General features: G+C 45.0%; 1 protein-coding gene across 11 annotated transcripts in view; it reads left to right on the forward strand.

Moving 5' to 3' along the window:
• Window positions 1-13,648, forward strand: part of LOC139361328 (disco-interacting protein 2 homolog C-like) — a 142,692-nt gene that overhangs the window by 73,886 nt on the left and 55,158 nt on the right. The window contains exon 5 of one of the 11 annotated variants that reach the window (XM_071089952.1): window positions 2,036-4,679. The exons of 8 other annotated variants lie outside the window; for them this stretch is intronic. In XM_071089952.1, the coding sequence (XP_070946053.1) occupies window positions 2,036-2,112 (77 nt within the window). In that variant the 3' untranslated portion in view covers window positions 2,113-4,679. Of the gene's footprint in view, window positions 1-2,035; window positions 4,680-6,730; window positions 8,213-8,232; window positions 13,529-13,648 lie in introns of those variants that run through there. 2 more of the 11 variants (XM_071089953.1, XM_071089954.1) reach the window with 2 other exon arrangements.

Below are 13,648 nucleotides of genomic sequence, written 5' to 3' on the forward strand. Positions count from 1 at the left end.
GGCTAATCAGCAGTATTTGCTGAGGTGTGTGCAGCAGAGCAACATGCCAAGAAGCCCGGGACGGGGAAGAGTTGGGAGGCCAGGCTGTGACTTCAGAGGTGCTGTTGCCTCAGGAAGGAGGAGCTAGATGCAGAGAGGATAAATGACCACAGGTGTGACCACCGCCGTCCTTGCCGCGGTACGGGGGCCTTTGTATGGGGCCCTTTGTGAGCTGAGTTATGAACCAGATGAAGGCTGTGCAGGCGTGTGAGAATCCAGGCCAGACTCGACGGGTGGAGGCTTGGCAGAGGTGAGGGGCCAGACAGCCTCGCTAAATGTGCAGTGGCTCACTGCAGACAGTGCCCATCAGTCGCCGGACAGACCGGCTTGAACTTCAGCCCCCATGGCAGCTGCCTTTACCTGTCTGCCTCCACCTTCTGAGGCCTATAGGCGTCGCAAATGTGTGGTTTTTAAACAGATTTGGATGAGTTGTTTTCTGCACAACACACTTTGACAGACGGAGGCTGGTTCTCCACAGTGGCCCCAGGGACTTGGCAGGGACTGGTGGGACAGAGCCTCAGAGCACAGCACCAGCTCCCTGGGAGAAGACGGTGCCCGTGGGACGGAAGAAAGAAGAGGCACACAGTGCTGAGGCGTGAACTCTAGTTTGCTCTTAGACATGACACACATGCCTTCTGGAAGTTTGCATGAAGCACTGCTAAAGCCACCAGTGCGGATAGGTCCTTAGATCAGGAGACCCAGAACACAGTTGTATTTGAAATCCTTCACATGCTGCAATCTCTTCAAAGAGGACTACAAGTCATCTCTAATAATGTTGTAAAATTAATTTTTTATTAAGTGCCATGGCTTTTTTTTTTTTTTTTTTGTGGGGTAGGGCCGGTGTGTGACAGTAAAACAACAGACGCAGTGACACAGCTGGTGGGTGTTGGCTCTGGGCCCCAGTTGGGCAGTTGTATGAAAAGAAACCGAAAAGTCTCTACAGTGGTATGAACCGAAACACCTGGATTATGTGTTTTCATGTATTTGACATAAATGCACACATTCGTACGCTAAACACACATTTTTCTATATGTAATAAAAAATCACACCTTTAAATAGTTAACATATATTTTATTTTAGGACCTCCCCCACGATGTGAGGACTAATAGCCACTCCCTCTCACCCCCGGATATTAAGAGCCACATCGCAGGGCGGTGAGGCACCCCTCGCGAGGTGGGGACTAATCGCCACCCCCTCTCCCCCTCTGGCTATTAGGAGTCACCTCGCAGGGGGGTGAGGCACCCCCACAAGGTGGGGACTAATAGCCACCCCTTCTCCTCCCGCTGGCTATTAGGGGCCATGGTGGACTCACAGCCTGTTTATGATATTGTGAGTAATATCATCTCCCTCTCTGGAAATTATGAACTCTTTCACAGATGGGTGTATACCCTCAGTGTGTACACCGTCAGAGGGTGTACACCCATCTGTATTGGGAGTAATATCCTCTTCCTCCCTGAATGTTAAGAAGAATATCCCAGGACTGTTTGTACTCCCTGCATTATTGGGTGTCATATCTTCCTCTCCCACGTGGAAATTAGAAACAATATCACTGGGGGCATGTACACCTTCTGTAATATTTAAAGTAATATCATCCCCTTCCCTCCAGGATCATGGGAACAATATCCCTGGGGAGTGTACACTTTCTGCCATATATGTCATAATATCATCCCTCCCGCCTTGAAACATTATGAAGGACCATCTCACACGGGGTGTACAACCCTTGGTGCGATATTGGGAATGCAATTATTCTCTTTTCCCCCGGCATATTTGGAAAAATATCAGAGTGAGTGTACCCCTCCTGCCATATGAGGATTACTATCCTCTTCTTCCTTTCTGGATATTAGAAAGAATATCACACGTGGGTTTGCACTTTCTTCGATATCTGGAGTCATGTCATCCTCTCTTGTTTTGAATGGCAAGAACAGTGCCTTGGGGGGGATGTACACACCCTGTCATATTGGGAGTAATATTACACTCTCCCCTCCTTGATAATTAGGAACAACATCCCATGCTCTCTGTCCCTGGATATTAAGAACAACATCACAGGTAGGTGTACACCCCCTGCGGTATTAGGAGTAATATGATTAATTATTAAACATCCATGATCGATATTAACAATTATCAATGATACTATTAATAGGATACTGTTATGGATAATTATTTTAAATATATGATTATGCATGCTTAAAATAATTGCTAATATTGTTATTTTATTACCAGCATCACTTAATATTGATTTAAGTAACAATTGCTGATATCATTATTTTATTAGTAGTGATATTACTACTGATTATTAATGCTAATCGTTAACATTTTTAACTATTTTACTATCTTTATTGTGATTATTAATGTCGATGATTACTCTTAATTTTTCTTATATTTATTAATATTAATAATTAATAGACTTGTTCCTGATATCCAGCGGGGAGAGGATGATATCACTCCCAATATCGAAGAAAGTGTACACCCCACTATGATGTTATTCCTAACAGCCAGGGGGTAGAGGATGACATTATTGAAACTATGGCAGTGGGTGTACATCCCTTCGGTCGTCTTGTTCCTTATATCCTGGGTGGGAGAGGATGATACAACTCCCAATATCGAAGGGGGCGTAGACCTCCCCCGTGATATTGTCCCTAACATCCAAAGGTGGAGAGGATGATATTTCTTCTGATTTTACAGGGGGTGTACACCACCCCTATGATATGGTTCCTAATATCCAGGGAGGGAGAGGACGATATCACTCCCAGTATCGCAGGGCGTGTACACCTCCTTGTGATATGGTTCCCTATATCCTGGGAGGGAGACGATGATACTAGTGGCAAAATCGCAGAGGGTGTACACACCCACTGTGATATTGTTCCAAATATCCAGAGGGAGAGAAAATGATATGACTCCCAATATCACAGGGGGTGTACATCCTCCTGTGATATTGTTTCTTATATTCAGGGGGAGAGGATGATATTACTCCCAATATCGCAGGGGTTGTACACACCTCCTGCGATATTGTTCCTAATATCCCGAAGGGGAGAGCATATTACTCTCAATATGGCAGTGGGTGGTACACCTCCATTGTAATATTGTTCTTAATATCCATGATGGGAGAGGATATGACTCCCAATATCGCAAGAAATGTACGGCCGCCTGTGATAGAGTTCCTAACATCTAGGTGGGGAGAGGATGATATTACTGCCCATATCGCAAGAGTTGTAAAACCCCTTCGATATTTTGCATACAGTCCTGAGGGGAGAGGATATTATTCCCGATAGCGAAGAAGGTATACACCCCCCTGTGACACTATGCTTAATATCCGCATTGGGAGATGATGACGTTACACCCAATATCACAGGGGATGTACACCCACCCTGGGATATTGTTCCTTATATTGAGAGGGGGAGAAGATGCTATTGCTCCCAGTGACGCAGGGGCTGTGGCTGTACACCCCTCCTGTGATATTGTTCTTAATATCCTAGGGAAGAGAGGATGGTACTACACCCAATATCTCATGGGCTGTACGGTGTCCGCTCAGAGATGTGTGGGGCTCTCTTACACAAGTAACTCCTTCTCTAACTTTAGCCACATGCTGGTCATCCAGGGGCCTCCTAAAATCCAGGAGTATAAAAACAAGTGGAATTTCTGAGAACCAAAGATGGCGCATGGCTCTGGTTGGGCTGCCACAGGCAGTTTTGTGAAAAGACAGAGATGTATTTCTCATAGTCCTGGAGTCTGGAGGTCCAAGGTCAAGGTGGGTTCAGGACTGGCTCCTCCTAAGGCATCTCTCCTTGACTGTCAGATGGCATCTTCTCTTGTGTCCTCGTGCGGTTGTCCCTCAATAGATGTCTGTGTCCTGATCTCTTCTTACAAGGGCATCAGTTCTAATGACTTCGTTACCTTAATCACCTCTTTAAAAGGCCTATCTCCACATACAGACACATTCTGAGGTCCTTGGTTAGGACTACAACCTGGGAATATTGGGGTATGCAATTAAACCTGAAGCAGATGGGGTCTTATAACCTGTGTCACCCAAGCTCATGCCAGAGCCCCATGAGGAAGCCCCAGGTCCCCCCTTTGATATGGTTTAGCTGTGTCCCCACCAAAATCCCGTCTTAAACTCTCATGTGTTGTGGGAGGATGGAAGTGATAATTTGACAGCAGAGAAGACAGTTGCTGCCAGGGAGGGGAGAGGGGACTCCAGACCTCCGAAGGTTGGAGGGTCCCAGGCCCTGGGCAGAGCAGGCAGCCCCACCCCTGTGACACCCCTGAGGATGGCTCAGGAGTCGGAAAAGGTGGAATCATATGTAGAGGCTGGTTGGGGAGATAGGAAGTTGTTGAATGAGTTTTTAAATATTTCCATCAAAATTCTTACTGCACCCTTGGTGTTGGTGGGGACCAGTGGCTTCTCCATGTGCCTGGCTTCTTCCTGGCTCTGACTCTGGGAGCCTGGCCTGGCCTAGGGCTGCTGGTTGGATTCATTGCTGGCAGCAGGTAGAAGGTGGAGGAGGGAGAGGAGCTGTCCTCAGTCCTCTCTTACTCATGCCTGTCCACGTTAGCAGCCCCTCCCCAGGCATCCCTTGCCCATAATCTGGGGAGTGCTATTCTCACTTCCCTTGGGCCCTGCCCACCGATCTCCAAAGAATCCCGTCAGTAACTCCTTTTAATCACCTCTTTGCCTGTGACAAAGTCTTCTGGGACCTCCTGACTGATACAAGGGGAAGCCTGGCTATCTGTGCAACTTGTAAAAGTGAAGTGAGTCATTCACACTGGCATGTATCTACAAGTCACACAGCTTTGCAACTGGAGTGACTTTAAGCTCATCTAACCAAACCTTCCATGACAGATGAGGACACCCAGAATCATAGGATAGAAGTGACTTGCTCCCATCTGGGTCCGCCACGCTGAGACTCAAGCGCAGAGTCTAGCAAAGCACACTTCGTCCTCCCTTAGAAGGAAGATCCTACCCGCACGGCTTACCTCCAGCTACCCTAGGTCCCCCCACTCTCCCTTAGAGGGAAGTTCCTGCCAGCATGGCTCACCTCTACCTACTCTAGGTCTCCCCCACACTCCCTTAGAAGGAAGGTCCTGCCAGTATGGCTCACCTCCACGTACCCTAGGTCTCCCCACCCTCCCTTAGAAGGAAGGTCCTGCCAGCATGGCTCACCTCCACCTACTCTGGGTTTCTCCCACCCTCCCTTAGAAGGAAGGTCTTAGAAGGCAGCACGGTTCACCCTCTCCTAACCTAGGTCTCCCCCACCCTCAGAGGGGAGTCTTTGGGTCAGTCACAAGACTACTCCGGACATCTGTAAGAACAAATGGTTTCCAGCACAGTCCTTTCCTGGGGTCTGCATTTTCCCTCTGGGATGCTTGGAAGTTGAAGGGGTCAGGCAATTCAAGTTCTCCCTGGTATCTCAGGGGCCACTGACACACAGGAAAATGTGCTGCTCTGCTCGCTGTTTGACTTTGATGGATGCAAATTTGTTCTAAATGAGCCTGACATTCATTAGCATGTAAACATATGTTACTGGTGGCGGCTCGCAGGGCCACATGCTGATGGATTTTATGGGCTGCCCCCGCCGGACATCACCAGGCTGCCTGGGTCTGTGCTGCTTCTGGCTGGGTCTGTGCTGCTTCTGGCTAAGGCTCCAGATGTTTTGGTGCACTGTGAAGTAGACATTTTCGCTACAGGGTTATGTTTTTTTCCAAAAAAGAAACACAGACAAATCTGTGAAAAGAACTTGAGTTTATGCGCCGATCTACTGGAAGGAGACTCTTAGAATGTCAGCTGCTCAGTGTCTGCTTTGACTCCCGGGCAGTTCTCTCTGTCCTGTGGCTCAGATTCTATGGGGCTGAATTATACATTTGATTCCAGTTCTGCTCAATATTTCCCCACAAGTAGTGCTGTGGATGCGACTGATGCCTTTAGAGATATCTGCAGCAGGAACAGTGCAGAGAATACAACACGCCATGCTAAAATATTTTGAGCTGAAAGCAATTAAGAAGCGCTCTGGCCTTCCCTCTAGTTTCTGAAAAGCACACAACATAATCATATTATACAAAGACAAAAGTGCCCTTTCTCCCCTCTCTGCCAGAAAGGACGCAGGTCAATCTCTGTAGACAACTTCAGACCCTTATTCAGGAAACAGCACCAGAGGAATTTACACAAAAATCTATCATTTATTGGCCTTCCCACAATTTGTTGCCCCCAATGACCCAAAGTCCTTTTACTTTGTCTTGGCACTTCTAGAAACATTGATTATCCTTGTTGAAGATGTTATATAAAAGAAAGGTCTGAGCTGTCTCTTTGAGATTCCCTCATTCCCTGTGTATCTCCCATGTGTATATGAAATATACATGCTAATAAGCCTCCGCTTGCTTTTTTGGGGGTTCATCTGTCTTTTGTTATAGGAACCCCAACCAATGAAGCTAAGATGGGTGGAAGAAAAGATTACATTTTTCTCCGCTGTAGTAGCATTATTCTAGCAATAGCATTCTTTTTTTTTTTTTTGTAGATTTCTGTTGAATACACACACACACACACACACACACACACAGAGCAATGTAAAAAGAAAGAAGTGTGGGGAGTCCTGATGAAATTTTAAGTCCCAGAGATACCTAAATATGTTGAGAAGTTGTCTTTAAACATTGATTTTTTCCCACATTTATTCTCATATTTTTGATATTTTTTTCTTCTGAGATACCATTTCTAGATTGTTTTCTCTACATTTCCTTGCAAGTCCGAGAGAGTAGGCTGGTTAGTAGTGTGTCCAATGCACCACCTCTGTCCTGGTCAGTAAAGAAATGTAGAAATAGAGAGGGATGTGACAGTCACGCTACACAGAGATGGAAACACAGATATGAGGTAAATAAAAACACGTGAAAACCCAGCATTTCTGGAACTCTCACCTACTCCTGTGCCGATATTCATCCTTCAGCTCTGCCTCCATTCTTCCCTTCTTTTCTCATGCTATGGGGTCTGCTTTGGAAATGTTATCTACTTTCATTCTTCCAAAGTCAAGCTTCTAGCTTTGGTTGGAACTGCAGACCCATTTACTCATTCAGCAAATACTTTCTAAACACATGGATAGTCACTGAGAATACCGTGGTTCACCAACATGGCCGTGGCCCCTGCTCTCACGAACCTGCGGCCTGATGGGGAGAATGGGCACTAATATGACAATCACTCTAATGGGTTTCTGATGAAGAATTGAGGAAAGCGCACCAAAGAAAGGGAAGCGGGATTCTCTAAATTTATGCTGTAAAAGAATCTGGCGTATCTTGGGATGAGAGGTAGAAAACCGATGCATTCTGGAAAGTATGATCCCCTTGCAGTCTGGAGAGAAGTAGAGGTTGATTGTTGAGGGGGGTGGAGTGTAGGGACACCACGGTCTGAACAGAGATGGGGGTGCGTGCAGAATGCCTCTTGCAGCAGGAATCAGGCACGTTCAAGGAAGTAAACACGGGAGAAAGTGGCACAAGACAAGAATGAAGGAAGGCAGGCAGGGGCTGGGAGTTGATGGTAGATGCTTTATTCTTTTAATAACAGCAATAGGATGCTGTTGAAAGCACTTGAGGGAGGTGGGGAAGTGGGTATGACATGTTTTGTGTTTGTAAAATTATCACATTGTCTTACCAAACTATACTCCCTATTTATTATTTTTAAATTTTACTTTAAGTTCTTGGATACATGTGCAGGTCTGTTACATAGGTATACATGTGCCATGGTGGTTTGCTGCACCTGTCAACCCATCTAAGTTTTAAGCCCTGCATGCATGAAGTATTTGTCCTAATGCTCTCCCTCCTCTTGCCCCCACCCCCCAAGAGGCCCCCGTGTGTGTCGTTCCCCTCCCTGTGTCCATGTGATCTCATTGTACAACTCCCACTTATGAGAACATGTGGTGGTTGGTTTTCTGTTCCTCTTTTAGTTTGCTGAGAATGATGGCTTCCAGCTTCATCCATGTCCCTGTAAAGGACAGGAACCCATTCTTTTTTATGGTTGCATAGTATTCCGTGGTATATACGTGCCACATTTTGTATATCCAGTGTATCATTGATGGGCACGAGATATCCTCTTAACATGTGATCCAGCAATTGCACTCTTCGGTATTTATCCAAAGGAGTTGAAAACTTGTGTTCACAAAAAAACCTGCACGTGGACATTTATAGAAGCTTTAATCATAATTGCTAATTTTATTCCAGCTTTATTCATAATTGCTCAAACTTGGAGGCAACGAAGAAACCAAAATGTTCTTCACTAGGTGAGTGGATAAATAACCTGTGATATATCCAAACAATGGAATATTCTTTAGCACTGAAAGGAAGTGAGCTGTCAAGCCATGAAAAGACACGTAGGGAACTTTAAACATGCACGGCTACACAAAAGAGGCCCATCGGAAAAGACTAAATACTGTAAGCTTCCAACTAAAGGACATTCTGAAATACTGTAAGCTTCCAACTAAAGGACATTCCGAAAAAGGCCAGACTATGGAGTGAAAATATTCGTGGTTCTCAGGTGTTGGGAAGAGGGAGAGATGATAAGGTGAACACGGAGATTTTTAGGATTTTAGTGCAACTGCTCTGTACGATGCTATCATGGTGGACACATGTCATGACATATTTGTTCAAACCCATAGAACCAGCACCAAGACAGAGCCCTCATGTAAACTGTGGACTCTGGGTGACAATATGTCAATGTAGGTCCTTCCATTATTACAAATGCTCCTTCTGGGCAGGAGTGTTGTTAGTGGGGGAGGCTGTGCACGTGGGGGAAGGGAAGGCATATAGAAGGACTCTCTGCACCTTTCCCTCAATTTTTCTGTGGACGTGAAACTGCCTAAAAGATAAAGTGTGTTTTTAAAAAATAAAGGAAAAAAAGGAAACAAAAAGTCCTCAGAAAAATCAAAGGAGAAAATGATCACACTGGGTGCTTCAGGTCAAAATGGAAGAACAAGGGCTGTATTTACCATCCCACCTGATGACTTTTTTCTCACTGCTTTTCAGCATTATTTTTGGAGTCTAGTCAGTGCAATAAGGCAAGTTGAAATATATAAAATGCACCCTTATTAGAAAATAAGATTTAAAACTATCTGTATCTGCAGGTGACATGATCACCTGTGTGGAAAATCTGCTGAAATCACAAAAAGCCACTAAAACTAATAATAATAAATTACTTACTAATAAGTGAGTTTGGAAAGTTTGCAAGATACAAGCTAAACACATAAGCAATATTTATTTCTTCATACACTGGCAAAGAAATAATTGGAAATGGAAATTTACAAAGCAATCTTATTTATAGCACATCAAAACATGAAATCCTTCAGACTAAATCTGACAAAAGATGTGTAAGATCTATACACTGAAAAGCAGGCAGTGATGCTGAGATAAATTAAAGAACTAAATAAATGAAGTGATATACTGTGTTCATGGATCAGCAGGCTCAATATTGTTAAGATGTCAGTTCTGCGCTTGTGGATCAGAGGTTTAATGCAATTCCAATCAAAATCCCAGCATGATTTTATTTTTATTTTTATTTTCAGTAGAAATGAACTAGCGGATTCCAAAATATGTCCGGAAATTTAAAGAACCCAAAAGAGCTAAGGCAACTTGGAAAAAAACGGTGGAGGACTTACCTGAACTATAAAGATAGTGTGGTATTGCTATAATAAGAGAAAACTGGGTTAATGAAACCTCCTAGAGGGTCTAGTAATAATCTCACAAACACGTTACATATACATAGTGGATTTTTGAATAAAGGTTCAGAGACATTAAATTAGAGACAGGACGATAATGATGATAGAAGGATTAAATACCGTAGGCCAAAAAGAGAAAAAAGAGCTCCTGTTAAATATCTTCACATTGTTGGTGTCACTCATGCAATTCAATTCACATTTTGTGGGTCTAAAAGTTGAACAGACTTCTTCATTCTCTTTCCCCAATTCACTCCACAGAGATGCTGGTGTCTTTCAGTGGAACTTGGAAGTTTGCTATTCTTCTTAAAATGACTCTCTTAGATCCTGTTTATGCAAGAAGTTGTGGGACTGTAACTTACAAATACTGTTCTAAACCTTGGAATCACACGTTCCCCTTTTTCTCTACTTATCGTTTCTAATCAGTTTCCCATTTCCTCTTTCTTCTTCATATTTACACTGCATTCCTTTTAGTTCAGGCTCTTGTTACCCCACTTGATCTCTTGATGTGGTCACCTGAATGTCCTTCGTGTTCCAGCCTCCTGGAATCCTTCCTTCATGACCCTGCAGAACTGCCCTCCAGACCCGCAGGTGTGACCCGGAATCAAGGATCTCAAAGCCGAGTGGGATCTGAAAGGCTATCTAGACCAATCCTCCATTACAGACGTAAACCTTTTGATGACTTCACTTCAGAGCCCAAAATATTTGCACTGCAGGCAGAATCACCGAAATCACTTAATGTGATGTTCAGCTTTCCCGTGGTATTTTCCTCTCTGCATCTGCCTACTTTCGGTCAGCCATTTCTCACTCATGACACCGAACCCTTCGTTCACATCACATTATTGTTCTTCTCCACACACACTTATTTGTTTTCTGCCTGGGTTTTTTGTTACATTATTCCCTCTACTGGAAATACCATTTTGAAAGATCTGACTACAGAATTTTAACGTATTCCTCAGAATGACTCACATATCACATATTCGACCAAATGGCTGCAGATTCTGTCACCTCCTCTCTTATCCTACGGCAACCTGGAGAACGTTCTTCTCTTAGCCAATAGGATTTATCATGGTCCTTCTTTATCTCAACAATAGTTTAGCAGGACTGAGAACTGGGAAGTAGATTTTTTCTCCCAGGGGTGAGAACTGTCTTAGTTTAGCAGCTCTCCCTGGGTCTCCATTCTGGTTGTAGAAAAGCAGCCCATAGGGCACGGTGGGGAGGAGAAGAAGGGGAACTAAGCTGTGTTGCATGAAGATGGACAGTTGTGACCCTAACTCCGGGGTTGGGAGTTGAGGCCCCTAGGAAGGAGAAGCTGTAAGGATGAAGACGAGGCATAAAAAGTGATGGAGGCCGGGTGCGGTGACTCACGCCTGTAATCCCAGCACATTGGGAAGCCAACGTGGATGAATCACGAGGTCAAGAGTTCAAGACCAGTCTGACCAATATTGTGAAACCCTGTCTCTACCAAAAATACAAAAATTAGCTGGGTGTGGTGGCACATACCTGTAGTCCAGCTACTCGGGAGGCTGAGGCAGGAGAATCACTTGAACCTGGGAGATGGAGGTTGCAGTGAGCCAAGATCATGACACTGCACTCCAGCCTGAGTGACAGAGCGAGACTTCATCTCAAAAAAAAAAAAAAAAAAAAAGATGCATAGTAACAAGACTGCCTGAGGAGAAGAGACAATCAGCAACCTTTTCCAGGGTGGGATGGCTGAAGACCCTTTAAGAACAAAGGTGTCTACTTTCCTTCTTTAGGATGCTCTATCGTGATTTAATGAACCCTCCCAATCTACTGTATTCAGTATTTGGCATGAGTCAATTTAGGGGAATTCTAGAAAACATAGCTGGCTGTTACCATCAGGTTAATGTAGATTGGGAGGTAGGGAAAAACCCCAGGAGACACGTAGGAAGGACAATACGTGAAAACAGAAGAAACTTGGAGTCAGTTCACCCTTCAAACAAAATCCAGTTTCCAGAAGACATTGTGAGGGCTGCTGGGTCTTCCTCACCTGAAGATGGGGGATTCCAGATAATTATACTTGAATCTCACAGGATGGGGTGATCACCACCAGCTCTCAAATGGGATGAGTTACAATATCTTCTATCGGGAGGTGGTAAATAAGAGGTTAGGTACACGTCTGTAGTCATCACAATTTTGTCAAGATTGCTCTTTTTACTTCCATGTCATAGATGGAGTGCCAGATGCTTGTGGAAGTGATTGGCACAGGGTCTCACCATCAAAAGTGGCAGAGGAAAGATTCCAACATGTTTTAAAAGCTGCAAACTGAGCTGACTCCCATCCATGCTGTCATACCGACTTTGAGATTTCAATCCTCCTGAAGGCAGGAAACTTATTCCATTTGCTTTTATACCCTCCATAACACTAGTGAGCAAGTTTTGCTCAAAGTAACATGGAATATTTTGCTGACTCAAGGGGAAAAAGAAGAGACTTAAATGACACCATCACAAGTCAACTTTCAAGGAACAGAGACATATGTAGCATTAGCTGTCTCAGTCAAATCAACATAAACATGCACGTTTATCCTTTACATGGGGGTAAGACAGCAAACACAATTGAAAAAATGAGCCAAGTGTAAAAAATGTGTCACAAAGGGATGGATTTAGACAGGAGAGCAGTGAAGTAGGTTATAAAATGGTCAGCATAATCCATTTTAATGAATTATTAGCTGAAACATGCAAAGCATTTAGGATTTCTGGCAGAAGTGTACAAACACACCAAATGTTTGTCCGACATTTTCTTCACTGCCGCTGTCTTTCCACAGGGCTGGAGATGTTGTTGACCAACAGCCTTGGGAGGAGAGGTTGCAGCTGAGCCCACACCCTCTCAAACTCCTTCAGACTGTTTCTGTTTTTGTAGACTACTTTACCATTAACAAATCCTAAGATTTACTCAAGCAGTACAGCAGTCGTTGGCCAGAGTTCAAATTTCTGATTCGAAGGAATCTGCACTCTGCCTGCCAGGATCGACTATTAATGGCTTCGTCCGTAGAGGAGCTGTGTCTTTGCTCACTACGGAACAGTATTGAGGCTTCGAAAGGGGTATTTTGCTGGTCACCTCCTGGTCATCCTTCTGCTCACCAAGAACAGATACTGTTCTCAGCCCCTTACATTTACAAGGTCGTTTAATTCTCACAAAGCCCTTTCAGATAGATGCGACTATTACCCCCCTTTTACAGAGGAGGAAACCGAGAGGCAGAGGACATAGGTGAATTGTCCCAGATCACAGAGCTGGCCATGGAGCTGGGACTTGCACCCGGCCAGCCTGGCTCCAGAGTTCACTGCCCTCCTCCTGTACAGCACGTGTGACCTGCAGTAATCACCGCCCAAACAGGCAGGCACTGCGGATAGCCAAGCACACCTCTTCCGCCTTCAGCACGGAGGACGGTTCGTTTTCATTCTGGTGTTCAGCTCAGTTAGGACTGTGTTTATCACCACAAGGACACACAACCCAGAAAGCTCAGTTCACGTGCCATTGCCTTCTACGGTCATGGTTTTCTACTTGTTGGCCTCATTTTCCTGCGCACTTGGCCTGCTGGGACGTGAATGATGCGTTACTACTTCTACAGAATGCAGGTGAGCAGGTAGCATGGCAAGGTGGGTGATTAGATAAGATTTCCCGACAGCTGGAAGCTTGAGGGAGACCCACGGTGGCCCCTTGTTATTCGTGGACGAGCCGCCTCTGGGGTCGAGCGTGAGTCCCTCATCGCTGGTGCCAGGCGGTGTCACAGTTTTCAGCACCCAACAGCCAGGGCAGCTTCTCTCTGTCCAGCTCGCCCCGCCCCGCCCCGCCCCGCCCCGCCCCGCCCCGCCCTGCCCCTTTCCTTTAGTGAGAGAAGTTCTCTGACTCTTGGGATTTTGCAGTCAGAAGAGTGATCATTACAATTTTCATTCTGAATATTGTGGCCC

This window comes from Macaca nemestrina, unplaced genomic scaffold (assembly GCF_043159975.1).
Source record: "Macaca nemestrina isolate mMacNem1 unplaced genomic scaffold, mMacNem.hap1 Scaffold_43, whole genome shotgun sequence".
Classification (NCBI taxonomy): Eukaryota; Metazoa; Chordata; class Mammalia; order Primates; family Cercopithecidae; genus Macaca; species Macaca nemestrina.